The sequence below is a fragment of the Megalops cyprinoides genome, chromosome 6, assembly GCF_013368585.1.
Source record: "Megalops cyprinoides isolate fMegCyp1 chromosome 6, fMegCyp1.pri, whole genome shotgun sequence".
Taxonomy (NCBI): Eukaryota; Metazoa; Chordata; class Actinopteri; order Elopiformes; family Megalopidae; genus Megalops; species Megalops cyprinoides.
Genome location: NC_050588.1, coordinates 30,670,439 through 30,692,369, shown reverse-complemented (window position 1 = coordinate 30,692,369; position 21,931 = coordinate 30,670,439). Strand labels below are relative to the sequence as shown.

The following is a 21,931-nucleotide window of genomic DNA, read 5'->3' as shown; positions in this document are numbered from 1 at the left end:
GAATTTACTGAGGCAATTCAGAGTAAGTGCTTTGCTCAACAGGGCAACAGCAGAGCTTTACCTAAGAACTGAACCTACAGCCTCAGTCATAAGCCCAGATTCCTTTCAATGACGCCACACTGTTACTCCAGCCATGTGACTCTGAGTTAATAATGATCCCTAATACTGTAGTCCCCCAGTGTTCTGTGTGCTTTGCATGGGAGAGCCGGCCTGTACACGGGGCATGTGGAAGTTGCAGAGCTGTGGCTGATGTGATGTGTGTGGTGGTGTTGGGTTCAGCAAGCTGTGAAGAATAATGGATTTGGTTAGTTCATTTTCTCGGGGCTGACAGTAGGGGAAAACAACAGGCAAATTATACAACATCCAACGGTAACATCCAAACGTGCAGAAAGGTGCTTGAGGGGGTGGGGGAGGGGAGGTGGTGACAAGAATAAGACAATGGAAGTTTAGGGTCAACATGCAGAAGCCGCTGACAGACAGCCGGACAGACGGACATACAGTTACTGAGCAATTCCAGGGTGGCAGGTGTGGAATGTAAGATTTTCTCCTGGAAAACCCTAATAAAACATTCCACAGTGAAAAGTCATACATAAGAGGTTTTTAACACAAAGCAGTTTGATCCATTAGGGCTCTTGGGCTTTGTTTTCATGGGTTACCGTAGGTCTGTGATCTAAAGAAACTTGGTATTGATAATTGTATTGGATAAAGGAAGATTTATAAAGGCACTATAAACATGTTTATTCACATCGCTGAGGATTTAGGCCTGGATATACAACCTCAAATTGGGACAAAGTCATCTGTATTAATACTTGTGTGCTGAAAGTATCTCTTCACACTCATCAAGCTCTTCAAGCTATCTTGACACTAGAGGAAAAAAGCTTTAGTTGGTTTTAGCTACAATGGATTTAAAAACCATCAAAAATGCATTTTGACAAGTATTAACCCTAAATCAGAAACTAATAGGTTATATCCTTTAATAGTTTAGTTGTTAGAACAATATGAATATGCAACTCTGCATTGCTTATTTTCTAGCATGTATTTTTTAACCATTCCATTATTTGTCCATTTCCCAGTTGGAACAATAGGACAATAGCTATACACGCTCTATAAAACAATAATGTAGCATTAGCTAATTGTGTAAAGTACAATTACTACCAATCTCTTCCCCTGCTTAATGGATCGCCTTTAACCACTGTTGATCTGTTCCTTGCCATTTTTGTCTTTTAGATGTGATACATTTGCTCTGAATCTTTTGAGTGGACCCTCTCAATAGACAGCATTAGGGATAAACAACCTCTCCAAACACATCCTTACTTGAGTGGAACAGTTTCCCTTCCAGATCAGATATCTGTGAGTTACTAGGGAGTTTTTTTTTTCTCTTTGTGCTATTTTTATTCCGTATCTATGAAACTTGCACTCCATGCATGCTAGTTTAGATGTTTATATTATGGATATAAATTAGTGCAAACCAAACACGTCTCAGTGATTTTGATGAAAATGAACTGCAGTAGTATCATTCCTCCATATTTAAACATGGTCTCATGAAGTAACCAGCAGGAGCATGTCATACCATCTGCGCTTTGTGTAGGCGTGCTTATGGTAGTGATGTAATTGTGAAGGATTAATACAGTCATGCGAGCTACAGGTGATTGTGAGACTGTGATGTGGGATTGGAGAAGGACGTGGGGTACAGAGGAGTGAAGTCAATATTGAACATATTCAAGGAGTTGTGTGTGGGTAAAGAGAGAACTCCAGCAACCTCTATGATAAATAACAGACCAAAAAACACTGTTCACCAAACAGAAGGGTTATTGGTTAATATACAGAAGACTAATATGCACATTAGGTCATCCTAATGAAACCTTCCTTTTCCTCTTTTAGTCTAATGAAAAGGCTATTTGTGCACCAGTTAACTATTTATTTGTTTTAACTATTCTCTCTATATTATGTTCATTAGAGAGGCTTCTTCCTTTGAGACAATATCAACGTAAATCAAAATGGATAAACACCCGACTGATCGACAGACACAGTCCATGTAAAAACCTGGTTATTGTTGCCCTATCGAGTTTCACCAAAAGATCCGTCCTCTGAGATTAGCATTCAACTTCATTAGTTAAAAACCACCACCAAGGAACCCTGGACAGCTCCACGCAGACCCAACACAGACATGCAGACAGTGGTCTGACAACACTGACAACGACACAGACTATCGCTCTACTGCTGAGATCAGAGACCCCCACTTCTCCACTGCCAGAGAGACAGGCAGTTCACTAACGCTGCCCTTGTAACTGTTCTATTAAAGAGACATTTTCCAAAATCAAATGAAGGATTAATAATGCTGAATAAATGCATGTATTGTGTCTAAGTCTACTTTTATTCAGTCCTACAGTGGTATAGGTGATTGTCTCTCTGCCATGGAGAAGATGTAACTGAGTCTTTTCAAATTTCTACACAAATTCTACACAGCTTCCAGACAAGAGCTAGTATGAGCACGAGGAGGAGGGAGTTGAGGTCTAGGGAAGACAATGGGGGGTGCTCTACCACTACAAAGGGGTTCCCGGTTGACACAACGCCTTCTGACGCCTACAAACCTAAGTAGCTATTCTGAGCTACATCCTCAAAGATGGTAGGACGGTTGGACGGCTCCAGAGTTTTGTACACCAGTGCATCCTCGACTGGGCTAGCCATGAACAAGAGCCCTGCGGCCCCAGAGACAGGGGTAGAGAGAGCGAGAGGAGGGGTGTGGGGGGTGGGGGGGGAGTGAGGGAGACAGGAAAGACAGAGAGAGATAGAGAGAGAGGGAAGGTGCAGGTGAGAAAGACTGTGCAGTTTTGTGACTTCAAGCCGGCATCGCAGTGGTCCCTTTAGCCTACCGCCGGTGACTTGCAGAAGGACGAGAAATGGAACCCAGACTGAGACCAAACAAGTGCCCACGAGGAATGCTAAAATCCACAAACTGCCGTTTATGAATATGGATGGTCCAGCTTGTTTTCACTTACTTAATGATTGTTACTGTAATTTCTGCCCTTGCAAGGTAATAACTGGAAGGCACAAAGCCCATAGAACTCTCCAAGGGTATTTATGTTCCTCTGAAATGGAAGCGTTAGTACGGGAGACACAGGAGTAATGATGCAGGGCAGGGATAAAATAGGTGGGGTCAGTTCCATTCTTGATGAGTCATGGGAGAGCAGTCATCGATGGCCCTCGAGTATTGAGGGGAGACTATTCGAGAAGTATTCAGAGGCAGTTTGGGACAGCGTAGGCGTGGTGCGCGTTTGGGCTGGTCTGAGCCAGTTCTCGTCCTTCCTCCAGCCCTCTCTCTGGCACTCCCACAGCGGGGTCAGGGTGCAGGGAGCAGGGCAGGCCATACCCAGGTAGCTGTGGTAGGGCACTGGGATCAGCTGTGCATTCTGCTCTTTCTCGCCCGCCACCTCATAGGGCCCGTCGTCGTAGTAACCCAGATCCAGCAGTGACTGATTGAGGAGCTGGACACGCAGCTCTCCTGGAACGCACAAGGGTAAGAGGCACGGCAAAGCACACACACACACATACACACACACACACACACACACACACACACACACCGATCCATGTATACACACATACACACACACACAGACATGTAAACACAATCTCTTGTGCTCATATATGTACACCCACATGGACACACAAACATATAAATGCACACACATATACAGACAGAATTACACATGCACAGTTCACACAAAAACACAGTAACCAACATACAGCAGCATGTTCACAACTGCACTGACACTTACCAGCGAGGGGCTTTTGTTTAAATACACAGCAACTCTCACACTAAAACACTAGCATTGGCTTATGTCTCATTAACATTCACAGAGGGACTGATTCTATAACGAAGTGTTAAGACATACATAATAATGAATCAATAATGAAAAAAATAGTTTTTGTTGTTATAACTTACACAACGTTTTAGTTTTATTAAAATTAGTATGACATAAGTTATTACCTAAAATTAAAGATCACTGCTGTAAATCTTTATTGATTTCATTTAGGTATTAAACACTTTTTGGTAAACTATACTGGCCAGTACTTCAACATGAAAAATTGTGGTCACTCAATCATCTATATAACATGATTTATGTTTATCTCAAGTTTCTGGACTTGGCACTGCCACTAATCATTGCATATTGGTTTCATTAGCTAGTAAGCACTTAAGAATGTTATGTCAAGGACAGATTATTTTAGTCATGACTTTAAGAAATTAAGAAATTAATTTTTTCTTTAAGAAATTAATTGTTGAACCTTGTTGCCTGAGCTTTTGATGACACTTATCAGCAGATGAAATTATCAGTGGACTGTAGGGCATAAGAATATAATTTTATTTTCATCTGTTTCTTTTTGTAACACTTCTTTCCAGTTTCTGGGGAAAGGCCAGTGTTGACGCTTTACAAGACTGATCATGAAACAATGAAGTGAAGATTGTGTGAAATGTTCTTTGCCCATATCTAACCCTGAGCTCTCAGCCTCACCTTTCCAGTTATAAGTGCCAGGAGCCCCAAAGAGGATGAAGTTTTTGTCAGGGGTGAAGCTGGCAGCCAGGCCCTGCTGGCAGAAGCCAAACTGCTCGTGGCCCTGCGGCCTCCCCTCACAGAACTTCCACTCGCCCCCATCCAGGTCGTCCCGTTCTGTCAGGTCCTCACTCAGCACGTAGCAGCGGCCAATGGGGTCTCGGGTCTCAGAGGGCTGGTGGACACGTTGCCGGAGCTCGTACAAATGGGCGCAGGTCTGGGGGAAACGGGGGAAATAAGATCTGAGCTCAGAGGTGTCATCTTGGGTGACTATACCAATGTTGCGTGTCACACCACTGATGTGAACCACTGAAGACCATTTAAAAATGGTGACTTGTGCTCGCTGTTATACAGAGAAGATGGAAATAATGGCCAATGGAACCCATAGGATTCTAATACTCTTTGTCAATGGGTTCCTGCACATACTCACCACTACTTTTCCTCCAACCCCCTGACTCTTGACGGTCACACCCAGCCACTGGTTGTCTTTGTTCTCACGGTCAGTCTTCACTGTGGACGACAGGACCAAGTTTAAATACCGACCAGTCTATTCGAGAGCGATATCTACCACACAAACTCTAAGGGGTACATCAGTGTCATCTTAATAGTGAAACAATCACATTCCCTCTGAAACCAGGCAGCAATTACGGCCACATTCAGTAGCGGTTTCTTTACAATACTCTGAGACCATGTAGGAATACTCTGTCCTCACCGTCGCCATCAATGTCCACTCGCATACAGTCGTGCTCCTCAGAACTGATTGGACAACGGAATAGAGCACCGGGACGGCTGACTCGCTGGCCTTTGAGGCTACGGGCCTGAGGTGCCCCCACCAGGATCCTGCAGGAATTACAAACACACACACACACACACACACACACATACACACAGACACAGATCCATCAGAAAGGGTATGTTTATCTCATCTGAATGTTGGATCAGCTCATTTTTGTCATGAGTGAGCTGTTTTATGTTTTTGTATGGCCAGTGGTATTTGCCACCAAGGTCAAACATCTGCTGCATTCCACAAAAGAGTATGTTTTTAACACGGAAAAATCGATGTGCTCAGTGGTGGTGCTGACTTTCACTCCCTTCACACCCTCATTCCTTCAACCTTGTTCTTTTTGACAGACCCTGAAAAGTTTTATTTTCAGTGCCATGGCTGCTGATATTTTGGGTCCCGTCACTAGTCTCTGCCTTATTTGGGCTGGCTGGTCAAACAGGCTATTTAAAAACACATCGTTGAACCACATTCCAACCAGTACTGTCAGCCATGGCAGCGTCAGGGGAGAGAGAAGGATAGAGGGAGAGAAACAGAGGGAAAGGGAGAGATAGGGAGGAAAAGGAGGGGAAGAAAAAGTCATCAAAGGTGGGGGAATATGACACAAAGGGGGTTTATCTTAAAGCAATATCAGTCATCCACTTCCAGAGCTGTCATGGTTGCTAGACGCTGCACACTTAAATTAGAGTCCCTCCCTCCTATCACAACCACTGGCTATAAATGTTTGCAGACTGACAGTGCGAAAGATGCCAGATGACCAGAGGTGACACATAAGAGGGACAGCAGCGAGGAGTACCCTGGAGTTAATCAACATCACACCATGAGCCCCCAGCAGGTAGCACGCATATTATCACACCCGGTCTCCCTGCACATGACTGAGCACAGAAGCTCGCAGGCGGTCTCATGACCGCCGAAGGCTGCCCTCCCTCTTAGACAACCTGACAGCAGCTGTTGCAGTCTCCTTATTGTCTCAGCCTTTGCTGCCAGCCAGGCTGTGAGTCAAAGGAGTACGGGGGTGGTGCGGGGTGGTAGGGGAGACGGGACAGCTGTGTCCCCCCCCATTCCCTTCCCCCCTCCCTGAGCTACCTCTCACGACCTCCTACTACTACCACCCAAGGCCCAGTTGTACAGTACAGCTGTTACTTTTCAAATCCTCCTTCCCATTCACTGTCTGCTCCTGCTTACACCTTAAGTGTTTTAATGCAGGTTATTCTGCAGGTTATTCCATAATTTAAAGCATTACAACACAGCCAAGAAATTTACCGTGTAACATCAATGACCATGTACAATCCTGCTTATAAGATAAAACTAATTCTTTCTGGACATTGATTAGAATATAACTATAAAAGAGACAGCATATTATTTAATGACTGAATAAATATGAACCTATTACAACAGGGTTAACAAGGCATGTCGGTTTGGATTTATGTTTAAATTCAAATACCCCCATATATTTGTACCAAGGGACAGGTGTTTGGTCGCGTGTGGGGTCCTAAGCTCTGGTATTTAACACAGGGAGGTAGAGGCTGTGCTAGCATGGCGACTCCAAACTGCCATTTGCAAAACAAGTGCAGCCATAACATTCTGCCAGCAACGCTAACAAATGTCAGATTCAACAGACGCAACAAACACCCACACACGAATGCACATGCTCCCATATGCGCACGCGCGCACACACACACACACACACACACACACACACCACACATACACACGCACACACACACATGGCGCCCACTCCATTTGCCCTTTCAGGCTCTGTGGTGTTATGTTACAGCGACTGTATATGCATTCGTTCTCTTGGCTCACTTCAGTGGATTGGTCCACCATAATGCTATGTCTACTGTTGGGGTCCCCCCTGATTGACAGATAAAGCAGACAATGTATCCCCAGATTCTGTTCTGTATCCCTGTGCTCTTTGCACTTCAGAAAATTCTACAGCGCCTTTCCATTCCTCCCTCCCCTTGTCCATAACCCACATTTGACACGCCAGCACCCCCCCCCCAAAAAACACACACACACACACAAGTTCTGGACAGGATATATGGGTGTTGAGTGTGAAGGTGACACAGCCCATCGGAATTCCCATGTGAAGCCAGCTCCCCAGAATCCATGCCAGCGTGAGGAAGTGTGAATGGGCACAGAGACCTGTGTGTGCTGGGCATGAGCCCCAGACTTTCTGATATCCATTTAAAGTCTCTCTGAGTGGCTTCCAGAAGCCAACTCTGTGTTCAGCTTCACTTATTTAACACCTTGTTCTTTCCAAAGCATAATTAAAGTGAGAGCTGTTTGTACTGTGATATTTTTTGAATCAATATTATATACTTTATTTATTATACTATATAACTGTATAGTTATATAGTATATGTTGGAGCTGAGGTCTATATCTGAGGTCTATAATATGCAGTCAACAATTCACTACCTCCTGCAGTTAATCTTCAAATGCACCCTGACCATCAGGAACAAATAGTCCCCCTATTCTGTCACACTAATCACAAACCCAATCCACCCTCACAAACCCATTTCTGTCACACATGGGGTCCCCTGCCTTTTTTGGCCGGATTTTCCCATGTTTACTGGCCACAGCTAAGGGGGTGTCATTACTTCTGTCACTCAGTGCTTAACGACCCTAACACACACTCAATCTCAGCTCTGCTCTCTGGTGTCCCCCTGCCCCCTCCATGAGTGCGACTCGGCCCTCACCTCTCTCTCTCTCTCTCTTTCTCTCTCTCAGCCGAGACGCCACTCCTAGTGTGACTCAAGAGCTTCCCCGATCTTAAGTTACTAGTGTTTTGACTCACGCCTGAATACGGAAGCCCCGCTAATGGGCTTATCGCCTCACTTTATATGGAGCATATCTGCCAAAGCCCCGATAGTCCTGTCCTAGAGAAGGAATCACATCCTCCATTGTCTTTGAAAAACATTCAAGTCAAAGGCAAAAGCCGAGGCCGTTCCGGACAAAATCAAGAAAATCAACTTATCTTAAGAGGACACCATCTCGAAGCCGAGCCAAATCTGAACTAAAAAGAAACATATTGAACTCAAGGCTCCAAGGCACAGTATAAATCTCCCAGCAGTATTGATTGCAGTGACATTAATGACAGGGTCAAAGAAGGGGGTTGGAGAGAGAGTAAGTGATATCCCACTGAGTTTTTGCGACATTCAAGCTTGCATTCGCTTTAAGGAAAGATGATAGTGAAGTTTGGGCTAAAAAAGACAAATGCAGAGGGCATTCTTGGAATATTTTTTTTGGCTGTTACTCTCAACACCTTCTTGCATGTCAGATTCTACAAATCAAACTTCAGATCCAGATAGGACACAGCTGGTCTCATAAAAAGTCTGATCAAGTTAAATTTTAAAAACAATTTTTTTTTTCCACTATTAAAAAGATATCACTGGAACTAATGTGGAGCCTTAAGCAAATGATTTATTAAAATAGATTCTGTATTTCTGCCACAGATTGGATGAAAAAATGTTGAAAGTAAAAAGTAAAATCATATAGTGCTTTCATACAGAAAGGTAAAATGGTAAAATAATACTGATAATGAAATAATGTGAATTCAGATAACATCCATCTACGACAAGGTTGAAAAGGCAAAATAGCATGTTGTGTATGTTCAACATACAAACATGAACTAGTTCAACAACACAAAAGATGTTCAACACCTTGTCCTTAACTATTAACTCACGTGAACTGGCTTCTGTGCACAGCCCAGGCTAATGCTACAGATGGGACAAATTTCCCGTTATATGAAAAGGTCTTTGGGATCTCTGATGGAAAAGCCTACATAAATCCATCTGTATCAGTGCAACAAACATGAGGACAGTAGAGGGGAACTGCAAAGATCGATTTATACCATAACTTATTGGTGCATTTAAACATAAGATCCATTTTCTTCAGTCATGGATCTGCAACATCAACATTCAGAAAACGAATAGAAAGCCTGCCAAATAAAATAACCCGGCAAAACAAAGCAAAATGAATAGGTTATATTGTGTCTATGGAGAGGAAACAGTTCAGAATGCTATATATTATGCATTCAATATGCTGTGTTATACTGTACACTATATATCAGAGACTTGACGGTTTAGGACTGATTTCAGTGTACAGTGATCTCCAAACAATTGAATCAATTGAAATGAGCCTTGCCCATATTTCTCACACTAAAAGACGACATTCCCTCTAACCATCACTTTCATGGTTACATCAAAGCAAAAAGAGCATGCACACATTCTGCTGGGTCTCAGTTTGCACTGAAACATAGAAAGCATTCTGAACCTTGATCCTCTCTTGCCTGAGCATGGTGACTCAGTAGTGGATTATAGTATGTAGTAAATGATATACCAGATATTCCAGATTTTGAAAGGTGTTTTCTTTCACATACATGATTAAGTATGGGTAGAGGAGCATTCAGTCATGCTGTGGAATCACATGTCATGGTTTGCCCACTCTAAATTCCAATCCTTTGTAAGTCTTTTTGTACATATGGGATATGGACTTTACTCAAGTAATAATTCAGATTTTTATATAAAAAACATCTGAAAGAGGGCAGAACTAAATGCAGGAAAGGACAATTGTCCTCTCTCCCTCCAACACTGTTTCTCTCTCATTCACACTCCATCCATTTCTTTTGTGGCCTAAAATGCATCTCCCATACTATCTCACTATCCTTGTACCCCCCATTGCCTACATGCTAGGAATAACTTGTTTACATAAAACCACCACCATCCCAGAGGGCCTTGTAAGAGGCCCGATCACCGTGCACTAATCTATGTTACCCTGGGGCAAGATCTAAGGCACAGTCTGACCCATGAAAGGAAAAGTCAGTAAACGAAGAAGGTACTGAAAATCCCATCAGACTACCACACCAAAAAAGCATGCCACTTTCACGTTGCTGCAGTTGAACATTTCTGACTGAAAGGGCAAAATGCCTAACACTGATCAACCAGAATACAGTCTCATTATCCCCGTTTTTTTCTGTTGTCTAGGTTTGAGAACAACAACAGCTGAAATATCTCTGGTGTGATTCACCAGCCTCTTTTTTCCATGTGTCCACCGGAATGCTCAGCCTGGCCAGGGCTGAACAGATCGTCGAAAAGAGAGATGGAGACAGCTGCACGAGACTCCCAAAGAGTGGAACTCTCCAGAACGAGACCCCGGTCATAATGACACAATTTCATTACTGTTTTTATTTCCCTAATCTACTGATGGTAAAGTGCTGCTGGTAGTGTCACCTTATCCTAGTGCCCTACTCTGAAAGCCAATATTCAAATACCTCTTAAGGACAACCGCAGTGTGAACTGTGGACTTGATTGGGTTATATCACACAGGATGCATCATTTTATTTCAATCGAACAGGACAAAAATATTAAAACTCTGAGGTGCTTTATGTCAGACTAGAGGACTAGAAATCTTTTGATCATTTTCATTGCTAAAGCAGAGCTACTGAAATTAAATGATGATTATGCAAACTGTCACTTCCAACGCTTTTGTTGGTGCAAAAGTGTGAAATACAGAGAACATCAAAGTAACTCCAGGACCAATAAGACGTGATGTGTGTCTGTAGCATCTTCTCCACACTCCTACCACCATTCTCTGTGGAATCAATAGGTAAAAGGCCATCTCCATGAACAGATGGTGTGACCCTTTCCCCTTGGGACTCCTGTCTACTAAACCAATAAACATACACACATGCCCATGGCTCCCAGTCTCTCTCGCTCTCTCTCTCTCTCTCTCTCTCTCTCTCTCTCTCTCTCTCTCTCCCACACTCACACATACCACATACAAAACACATATGTGCATACACACAGAACAGTTAGCACAGGCAATAAGAGTGTGATTAATGTCCACAATAAGGCTCAGTTTGGCTCTAATTTGTGAATTACATAACTGATACATAATTACATAATTGATCATAAAGTCAGATTACTATTATTTGTATAACATCATTATTATACAATTTTTTTTGCCCATGATACACAAGCAAAAGCATTTAAAGTATAATATTTACATACATGCATATTTATTCATGTAACATATGCAAAATACTGGATACACTTGTTTATACATATACAATTATGTATACATGGAAACATTATATATAACAACCAAACATATGCGCACACACACACACACACACACACACACACACACACACACACACACTTTCCAAGGTCCCAGAGGAGCCCTCTTCAGTTTGCTGAGGGATTAAAAGTCTAATTGCTTTATCAGTACCCAGTCCACAAACAGACCCACTACGTTTCCATCTTAATTGTTGTCTTAAAAATTGGTACCGGCGACTCGCAGGTCTTTTACATTCTAATCACACCAGTCTCTTCCCACTCCGCTCTGCATCAGTGACCTGGCAAACCCTCAAATTGTTTGCATTTAGTTAGGCTGCTGAGGCTGACTGCCTATCATTTATTCTCATATTTACCTCAACATCATCCCTTTGCTTTCAGTTAATGCTGAGATTATGTGATGAGGTTCCAAATTGATTGGATCGGGTAGTAGCTGAGTCCCATTTTACACAAAGACAGATATCTATGGATTAAAACACATATCCCTGTATAAATAAAACCTGGATATGGCATACACATCCCTTTGAGTGTGACTACAGACCTGTGGTCTCAAAGAGGGGTTTGGCGCTAAGATTAATAACCTGCACCTTTGATTATCATTAGAAGACTTATACGATTTTGTAGCCAACATTGAAAACAAGGTTTCCTGACTTAAATTGCACATTACTCAAGAATGCAGAGCACTGTTAATGTTTCTAAGATTACTGGAGATTGCATATTTTTCACACCCTTCGAAAGAGCACACATCAAAGTGGGTGGCCTTCTTACCTGCACTCGGCAACCTAATCCAAGCAATTAACCATTGAGGTAATGCTGTCCATGTGGCAGTTACGATGATGTAATATAAATAGGTTCACAATGACAAGGATGGCTCCTCTTTGGTTCGCAATGAGTGACAGAGACAACAGGACTTTTCAAGCAGTTTCCTGCTGCAGGCTGTGAGTTGCCTGGGCAATGGAGCACACCGAGGGCTGTGTGCCTTATGGACCAAAGCCACCTGGGGTAATTTACTATACTCACTGACAAAAAGGAGCCTCCAGCTTCCAGCTTCCCTGCAATGTTCCCCCTTCCAGTAATGGCCCCTTTCCAATCTCTGCTCATTATCTGATCCCGGCTCTCTCCGTGCAAGAAATAGATGAAATTGTGTCTTTATCAATGCAGGGTGCCGTGTCGTGATTTATTAATCTGTCTGCCTTCAGGGAAGGGCGGGGAGGATTCACAACCCTCACACATTTGAGCGTTAAAGTCACAGCTAATGCTAATGAAGGACCTATGTGAGCAGAACATTTCATAAGCACAGAAGGATGGCGTTAACTCTCCAATATTGTTCACCCTCCCATCAGTCAAAGATTATTTATTGTAATTTAACTATACTCTCAAATTGTACCCACAGCCCAGAACAGTGGCTACAATTACTCCTATATTTTGAGGTCACATAATGAAATACTACATAAAATAAATGCTTTGTTTCTGGCCTAATACTGCACTACAATTTACAGACATTACACAAGTCTGACACTGCTTAATGGTAATGTTGGTCTCACTGGTGTCAGAAAGTAGTTACGGATTAAAAATGAGCCGGGCACTGCACAACCATTGGATCGGGGTGATCCCCCCCCGCCGACTCTGCAGATTGTTTCTGTCCCTACTGTTGTCTGCAGTGTAATATTTATGAAAGCTCTTGCTCCAATTCCCATAGTGCCTTTATTCAAGAAGGGAGTGGGGGTGGGGGTGGGGGGAGTGCAACATTAAAAGGAAAGAACAGGGTGAAGAAAAGAAAAAAAGCAGCTGCTCTGTGTGTGTGTGTTTGTGTGTGTGTGTGTGTGTCTGAGTGCATGCTGCAGTGTGGTAGATACTACTCCAGCCCCTCTCCCTCTGATCTTTCACAGATAAATAAAGTGCAGGCCATTACAATGCTAAACACTGGACATTTACGAGCAACACAAGAGTGAGCCTGAGAGATTCAGCAACAAGAGCAACTATGCAACCTACCAACAGGACGAAAGTAGAAAAAAATAATTAATTGATTTAGGGAGCGAAAACGGGCAGGGTCATTGTCAGCTCTTAAGCCGTTTTTCAAAAGGGGATTTTTTTTTATCCATTTTAATGCAAATCAGCTCCTTGAAATTGTTCAATGCGCTTGGAATGTGTGAAGGAGTTATACTGTGCCCTTTGCAAACGGATTCAGAAATTTGCACTGTCTGAAGGCCACTACTGTAAGATCCCCATAGTTTTCTTACCCTCTAGTACTGAGATTTACAACACTGTTTCCCAAAGGTCCTGCGGGCACAAATCAAACTCTTTATTAGGTAAGGTTAAATTGAGATGTTAAATAACTACTGATCTGAGTTGTGCATTGCTTCACAGGTATGTTCTGTGAGTCTTTCACGACAGAAGTGTGTTGGGAGGTTGCTGAGTTTGTAGAAGATACAAGTAATCCAATTTAATTCAGGCCATTGACCATTAAATAATTCAGTAATACAGATTACTCCTCAACTCAGTTAATTAAGGTTCAATAGTTTTTGAAGTAACTGTTCAAGGGCCTATAACAATCAATTGAAAAAAAGTCTGAATCAACTAACCCGATTTTGTTTAAAAGCCAGATATTAACAAAAGTGTGTTAAATAAACACCTTCACCACAACATACCTCTTGCAAGACACTGGCTCTTTTCAAGGACTTGTGAGCGATCTTTCCTGAGCAAGGAAAAATCCGTGCCAAAGCAAGTGAGAATCATATTTTAAAACCAAAGCAAAATCAACTGGAGGAATTTAAGAAGTGTTTGTTCCTGACATCTGATTATTTCTGCTGCCTTGGACCTATAGTTGCAATTAGATCTGAAAGTCATTGGTGTGTAATTCAAGTCCTGATTGTATCATCACTCACCTATACTGTACACCATTCTTTCCTGTCCACTGTCCAGGCAGAGCACTCTGTGTTTTTGGTTTTGTTTGAGCTGCTTCTGATTAATTTGGTTTGTCTGAGCTGTAAACTGGACACTGCTCCTTGTATTTTCTCACTTACTCTTGTGAAATTATTTTCTTTTATATGCTCAGTCTGAAGGGATTAAAGGGGATTATGTGCAAAACTACCATGGTCCTGTTTAGACTGTTCTCTGTCACAGATTCTGTATTCAATTCCAGTAAACCTTTGGAATGCATGTGGTCACAGTGTTCATTTTGGAGCTTTTCTTGATAAGTTGGACACCCACTGCTCAAGATCAGTCACCATGGCTTCACCACTAACATGATTACCAAGTGCACTGTACCCACCTATTGTGGAAATCCGGAGAGGAAAAAGAAAAAAAACCATCCAAACGAATCCCTACAACCATGTTCAGGGTCAGTCTCAGTTCATTCTTAACCTCCATTTAAGTGGTAGCTACATTCATATTGGATATCCAATTTTAGGCCAATGCCAGCAAAATCACCGCAATTTATGTGCTGTCAAGACAAATGGAGTCACGGTTTCATGCACAGCACTGCGTATAACTCTTTGAATAACTCTTTAATTGTTCATACGATTTGTTGTCACTCAATCAGACAGCAATCAGAAGAGGTAAAACCAAGCCCTGAGTGTGTGGTGTAACGAACCTGACACGATCGCTCCAGCACCAGGAGACAGTCGGAAATAGCCAGCATTCCCTCTGAGAATGGAATCAGCTAGGGCTGGAGAGGGTTCTAAACATGACCCCCTGGGCAACTCGATCTGCTCTCTGATGTGGCAGAGGAGGGTCTGAGGGAGTCTGAGGGCATTTTAGGTCCATTGATACCAACAGGCACCCAAGAGGGTGTGCAGCTCGGGGAACAGGGGGTGGTCCTGGGTCCTTGGCTGACAAGGCTAAAGAGGAGAGATTTCATGTCTGGCGACACAGCCAATCCTAAAATTGTATTTGATGGAACCGTGATACCTATGGTTCACGGCTATGAATGGTTGAGATGTTAACGAAGAAACAGCAGTCATTTTGACCAAGACTGCAAGGTGACTGGATGAGTAACTGAGTAACCCCTAAAAGCATGAAATACACACAGGTGAATACTGAACATACCCAATCTCCGAGTGAAATTATTTAGATCTTGATGCATGTCACAAATGCAAAACTGAAAAAAGTCTGCCCCTGAAAAACTGGGATAAAGTTGCCATAAATTCTGCATGGCACCTCTTTTAAAAGGAGACAACCTTCCAGATAACCAGCTGGATGTAAAAATGATTTATACCCTTGCGTGTGCTCTGCAGTGCATTTAAATATATACGAGATAACACTGTGAGGTAATGCCATCTGAATAGGGTCAGTGTCACTTAACCCCTGCATGGCCAGAGCCACTGCAGTCCTCATTTAGAGGGTATCAGAACCGATACCTGCTAACAGCAAATTGTATTCCTCATTAGCATGCATGGGAAATCGATGAAGCTGTTGAGTAATGGGTTTCTGAGACAAAACAGTCAACTTAATTTATTTTGACCAACATTGATTGATGTATGTGTCATACAAATGAGGCTTTCCATTGACCAAAAGCCAAAAATGGAAAATAAAATCTTTAACAAAAAAACTTCAGCAAAAATATACCAGATTGATCAAATTAAATATGCATACCTAAAGGGTTCTGTTCACAAAATGAACTGAAATATCAGTCTGTCATACTCAATATATTTAATGTACAGCTGCCTCTGTTTGGACAGCGGATACTTTGGACATGGGTTATTTTTCTGTTGTCAGCCTGGTTTCCATAGACTTGCCTTTGCAGTGTTGTGTGACTGTAATGAAAACAAATGCTGCAGTTTGTACTTGAACTTTTCAGTGCTGAAGACCATAGAACCTCTTTAGAGTTCAGTTGGCTACATCTGCATACATCACTTTTGTCTGAACTGAGATGACTGAAATTGCTTGGCAGATATGTGTGTTACTGTCTAGTTTGTGATGAAGGTGGGTAATCCTGATGATTGTGCTTTTGACACGTCTGTTTCTGAAAGACCCCGACAAAAAGATCACAGCAAAATTGTACTAATTACATGTGGATCTGGTGTATAAAATGTTTATTTCTGTGTGTAAATAATCAAGGATATATGAACATACCAAGCTTTGCTCTGTTTCATTTGCCACGGTAGGGCTAAACTTACATACTGTCAACCCTGGTCACTTTGCTGTAGAAAAGGTATAATTGGTATATTGCTAAGATAGAAGCATGGCTCTTGTATTCTTAGTTCAGTGCTTCAGTAGATCAGTTTAAGTGCAGATCAGGGGCCCATGCCTAAAACAGGTGGCAGAAGCTTGATTTACCCTTCATATAGGAAAGCTGGGCATTAAACTTGAAGGTCTAAACCTTGGAAATAGTCAGCTACTCAGCAGTTGCTTATTCCATAAAATCATGCCAGTATTGTTTCATTCTGATCCCACTAATTTTGTATTGTTAAGGGCTTCTAGGTAGTTGTGTGTGTGTGTGTGTGTGTGTGTGTGTGTGTGTGTGTGTGTGTGTGTGTGCGTGTGTGTATGTGTGTGTGTGTGTTGGTGGGGTTAAGTATTTATTCTCAGGAGCCAACTCACTCCAACGGGTTGCACAGTTTCAGCATAGCTAATTAATGACTTTCCAATTTGGAACTTTTTCAATTTTTTTTCTGCCAGGCAGTGTGAGATGCCACAACTAAAGAACAGTAACCATCTGTGACAGAGCTAAAGTATTAATTTTTAAATGTATAACTGAAACTGTGCTATTTGATGGCTCTATTCGCTATTAGCCAGGCAAATACAAAATTAAACAAGCATAATTTATGACATATCATGCAACACAGCATGAAATCTGTGAAAAAATAAAACAAAGAAGGAGCAAAATGAATGCCCACATAGACATTTAGTACAGTTGATAAAAAAAACCCCAAAATGCTGTAAAATAACAGATGCACAGTGAGATTACCTTTCTCTATAGCTATTCAGAGCAGCAGCTCTCATGGCAGTATAAATAGAAACTGTATACATAACCCTGGGACTCTCCTCCCCCACTGGTCTTTTCCTTTGGCATTTAGGGAGAAAAACGACTCACTAGGTCATTGCTTTGATCATGGGACAGTGATAATCAATAAAATCCCATTCCTTCCACACACACACTTCCTGAAAGTGGTCTGGTGCCTGCTCTGTGAGATGGATACATCTACTTCCTTCCGACAGTTTACCTACATGGATCACCTTACTGCCAGTCAGCAGAGGATAAAGGGGTACAAGGGTTCACATGTATATTGGGATGGGGAGGAGGCAGGATTGTGTTGTCAGACACGACACCATATTAACCAGGGAGATAAGCGTATAGGGTACACCCAAAAGCCAACTGACATGGCAAAACTCTTCTTTTGCAACAAAATTCTAGAAGTGGAGCCTATATTAATAGGGTGTCATCCCCTCAAAACATACCAGACCATATGAGTTACATTAACCATATGAGTTCATTTGAAATCCATAACAGATAATCAAAACAACAGATCTGGCTGTCAGTGCAGTATGTTTGAGCGGCGCTTTTTCTTTGTAAGCCATTCACACAACTAAACATGGCAAGGGAGAACACAATCACATCTAGTCAAAGTGTAGCACATGCCCACTGGGATAGAAACCCAAACCTTGTTGTTACAAAGAAGAAAGCACTGGGCACAATAGAATCACAGAGATCCAATGACTAGCACCTTGCTTTAGGGTCCTTCCGACAGAAGTGCTGTAAAGAAGTCATTTCTGGCTGCACTTCTGATGAAATCGGAATACAAAACATAAGAGCTCACTGTTGAGATCAACACCCGGTTGCAAGTCAAGGAAGCACACCTATAAATTACATTTTTTTCCTGCTTGAGCCCTTGTTCACACATTTCTCTGTTCAGTCTGTGATTCATGTTTGATGAATAGTTGAGCACATTCAGGTGAAGAAAAATACATTCACTGTCCACACTTTGTTAAAGCTGTGATTTAAATGTTATTTTTTGCTTTGGGTCAAGTGTGTTAGGAATGCCATAAAGAGACAAATGAATAAGTGCTCTGGGCAAGCCCAGTCACTACGGCTGTGAATTCCTTAAGGACTTCCAGGCATCTCCATCAGCCATTCCCACTGCGGTTCTCATGTGTTAAAGTTAGGTGTAGCATCAGGGTATGAGGTAAGAGCAAGTGTAGCGATCAGTGATTCAAGTGGATGACTCAAGCCTTCCCGCCACTCTGGGTGTTGACGTGAGCCTTCACTCATTTACAGGCAACTGACCAACCCCAATGGCGCACAGCCAAGTGGGCACAAAAACAGCCAAATGTCAACTCTGAGCCACCTTAACAAGACTCACAGTAAACTAAAACAAATTTCTTTTTTCAGTAAATAACGTACGCTCAATCCACTTAGGGAGAGTAATGTACAAATGTTATTTGTCAAGCCAAAAAAGCACATCAAATGGTACCGAATTCAGAGAAAACACTAGGAATTTACTTGTTTGCCTATTAATGCAGAAAAAAATCCTCCAACTGAGTACAGAAAGATAGAGCAAGAGCACAAATTGCTCTCTCTTTCTAAAAATTGCCTACAATTTTAAATGACTTGTACAGTTTTAAATGACTTGATATTTTAATTGTTAATTAAGCAGTAATGAATCAATTTAATTTCCAAACAACAAATTAAAAAAACAAATCTACTCCAACATTCTGTTTTTCAGAGGTTCATTGGAGCTTCTGGAGCTTCAAATGTTTCCTGTTTCATCAGGATGTAAAAAGGGGACATCCACAGTAGCATGCATCATCATGGTTCAGGTCAAAGACCCCTCTTAGGACTGCAGGCAACTGGTCATTGACCTGCACAAGTTGGGAGATGGCTCTAAAAAATTCACTAAAAACTGTCACATTCCACTTGAGTGTCTGTTACTAAGAAATGTAAGGCTATTGTGGAAGCCTTGCCAGTAAGAGAGCATAATTGCACTATATCTTGCCACCACAGGATGTGCGACAAGTGATTCAATGTGCAGCCCAAAGTGCAAAGTTGCAAAGATCTCAACAGTAACCTGACATCTTCGGAATACAAAATGCCAGAAAGTACTACTCAGTGCCACGTATTATCAATATGGTATCCAGGGCCAGATTGCAAGAAAGTAGCCCCTTCTGGAAACTCCTTCTGGAAGCCTTCTCTGCAAACAGCAAGTCAAACTTGAACTTGCCAGACTACATATATTAAAATCTAACTTTTTGGATGTGATTATCAGCATTATCACTGTTGTATCAGGTGAAGTATACGATGTGAAAAAACTCAAGGCCACTGTTACGTTTTGGAGATGCTTTGCATCTATGGGTCCTACAGCCCATGTTAACATAGAGGTAGCTATGAACTTCAAAACATACCAGGACATTTTGGTCAAAAATCTGGTTCCCTTTGCTAAGAAATGAAAGCTTAGCCAAAACTGTACATTGTAGCATGATGATGCTCCAAATCATTCATGCAAACCTACAAAGAAATGTAAATTATTAGTATTATGCATATTGCAATATATTTCTTATTTGTATTGATTTATTTTAATTGTATTTCCAATATATTCTTGGGCTGTAAAACATGTTTCTCAGTATATGACAATATATGTCATTTCCACGTGGGGTCATTGCCAGAACATTACAGGAAACATCTTTTTCATGATTTTTTCCCATTGTGCAACTCTTTTGGAGTTGCCAGCCTCTGTGGTCATAAAGCAGTGCTGAAGCAAGACAAATGCAATCCTCCAATGAACTCTAAGGCAGCCAAGGGATATTTTCCCACAGTGTACGACTTGGTGCCACTCCACTTATGTCATCTGAGCAACTCACAGGCGACTGATGATCCACAGGGAACCTGCGGGTGGTCAGACGAGTGGACCCTCCTAGCACATCCTCCCCTACCCCGGCAGAAGAAAACAGGCTGAACCCAGGCCATAGGGCTCAACTTGCATTTGAGAGGAGCCAACTGAGCCACTGGGGAGCTCTACAGGAAGCATTAATTCAGTGTGGAGGAGGATTTATACAAAATACTAACTGCAGGGGTGTGAATAAGTGTAACCCTTGTGATTTCAGGATTTATTGTGTTTTTATGTTTCCATTATGACTCTTCACTGTTCAGTGCTGTCAGGATTAAAGGATTGTACTGTTTTCCTAGAATAAAGCTTATCCTCCAGAAGAATAAAGACATGTGAGGAACAGTGTAGTTCATACATTTAAGAAAAGTAAACTGTCAGCTGTAAAGAAGCTTGGAGTTTTTTTTTTTTTTTTTTTTTTTACAAATGTACACTAAAAGTAAAAACCTATCATTTATTCATGATCTGGAGAAGTGTGGGGATATGCATATTCCAGGAAGACCAGAATCAATCAATGTGCTTTACTGGTAATAACAGATGAGGAAAGAAATGCTTAAACCATACAGGAAAGAGAAGCACATTGGAGACCTTAAGTACTGAACTACAGTCTTGACAGAATATGTACCCTTGGGTTCTACATTGTTGTTGTATTTTGTATTTACACATCCAATACCAGCAGTCAGTAAGTGCTCTATAGAGTAAGTGCAAAAAATCCACTTTTAACTCTCTTGGATAAATCCGCTGCATCAGCGCAAAAATCTCACCCACTCCTGCCATGCCTGATAGGTGTAAATCATAGCCTATTAAATGAATTCTCAGTGCTTTCATGGTGCATAACCATAATGAAATGTCGGTACCCAGCACAGCACTTTCAATCATCTCAAATGAAGTAACATCAATAAGTGGACCCTGGGAGCCATACTAAATATGCTGACATGACTTATCGCGAACCATTCAATGTGTGTATTTTGTGTGATTGAAATGTGACATACATTTCTTTAAAACAGCCCCTCTCCAAACAGTACTTCAAAATGCATCTAATGTTGAAATACTACATTGATAGAGGAACATTTTCTAAAACCCAGGGATAACTTTGTTTAAGCATAGGCAATCATGGTGAGAACACATGCTCACTGATCCATCCAGCATACACAGACTCACCAGCTCTGTGGCTCCGGAGTAAGCTGCTTGTGAAGTGCTACAGAGAAGCCGAAAAAACTTCCCTCCTCTCCCTCCTTTGCAACAATCTCTGTAGTGTCCAGATTGAACCCTGAACCCAGGGGACAGAATGCCAGTGCAATGCAGAGAGTTAGAAGCCAGCAGCCTGGAGATCCGGGTAAAAGGGAAGCTGTCCCTCTCGGTGTCGGACGGAGCGACATTGCTAAGTGCAGGTACATTCCCAGAGAGGCCCAAGCACAGAAGAACCAGGAGCGTACTCCCTGTGTGGCTCCGGGGTCTGAGCGTGCAGCAAAGTGCACAGAGAGAAACAAGTCCTCTGGCACTGTGATTCCTCCGTCCCCTTCTTCTTTCTTAGATAAATCCCTGATTCCTACCCTCTTCTTTCTCTTGCCCTCTCTCTCTCTCTCTCTCTTTCTTTCTCTGCCCGTTTGCCGCTGTCAGTCTGAGCAGCCTGTGAGAATGTGTCTGTGTGTGAGCTGGTGTATGTGTGTGTGTCCGCATGTGTGCGTGTGCGTGTG

At 42.1% G+C, this 21,931-nt stretch overlaps 1 protein-coding gene across 1 annotated transcript in view; it reads right to left on the bottom strand.

The window, feature by feature from the left end:
• Positions 1-21,931, bottom strand: part of itga7 (integrin, alpha 7) — a 32,239-nt gene extending 10,308 nt beyond the window's left edge. The window contains exons 1-6 of the mRNA XM_036531460.1: positions 21,396-21,931; positions 5,266-5,393; positions 4,984-5,063; positions 4,515-4,770; positions 3,371-3,502; positions 2,592-2,699 (exon numbers count right to left, since the gene is read on the bottom strand). Of these exons, the coding sequence (XP_036387353.1) occupies positions 2,592-2,699; positions 3,371-3,502; positions 4,515-4,770; positions 4,984-5,063; positions 5,266-5,393; positions 21,396-21,631 (940 nt within the window). The 5' untranslated portion in view covers positions 21,632-21,931. The remainder of the gene's footprint in view (positions 1-2,591; positions 2,700-3,370; positions 3,503-4,514; positions 4,771-4,983; positions 5,064-5,265; positions 5,394-21,395) is intronic.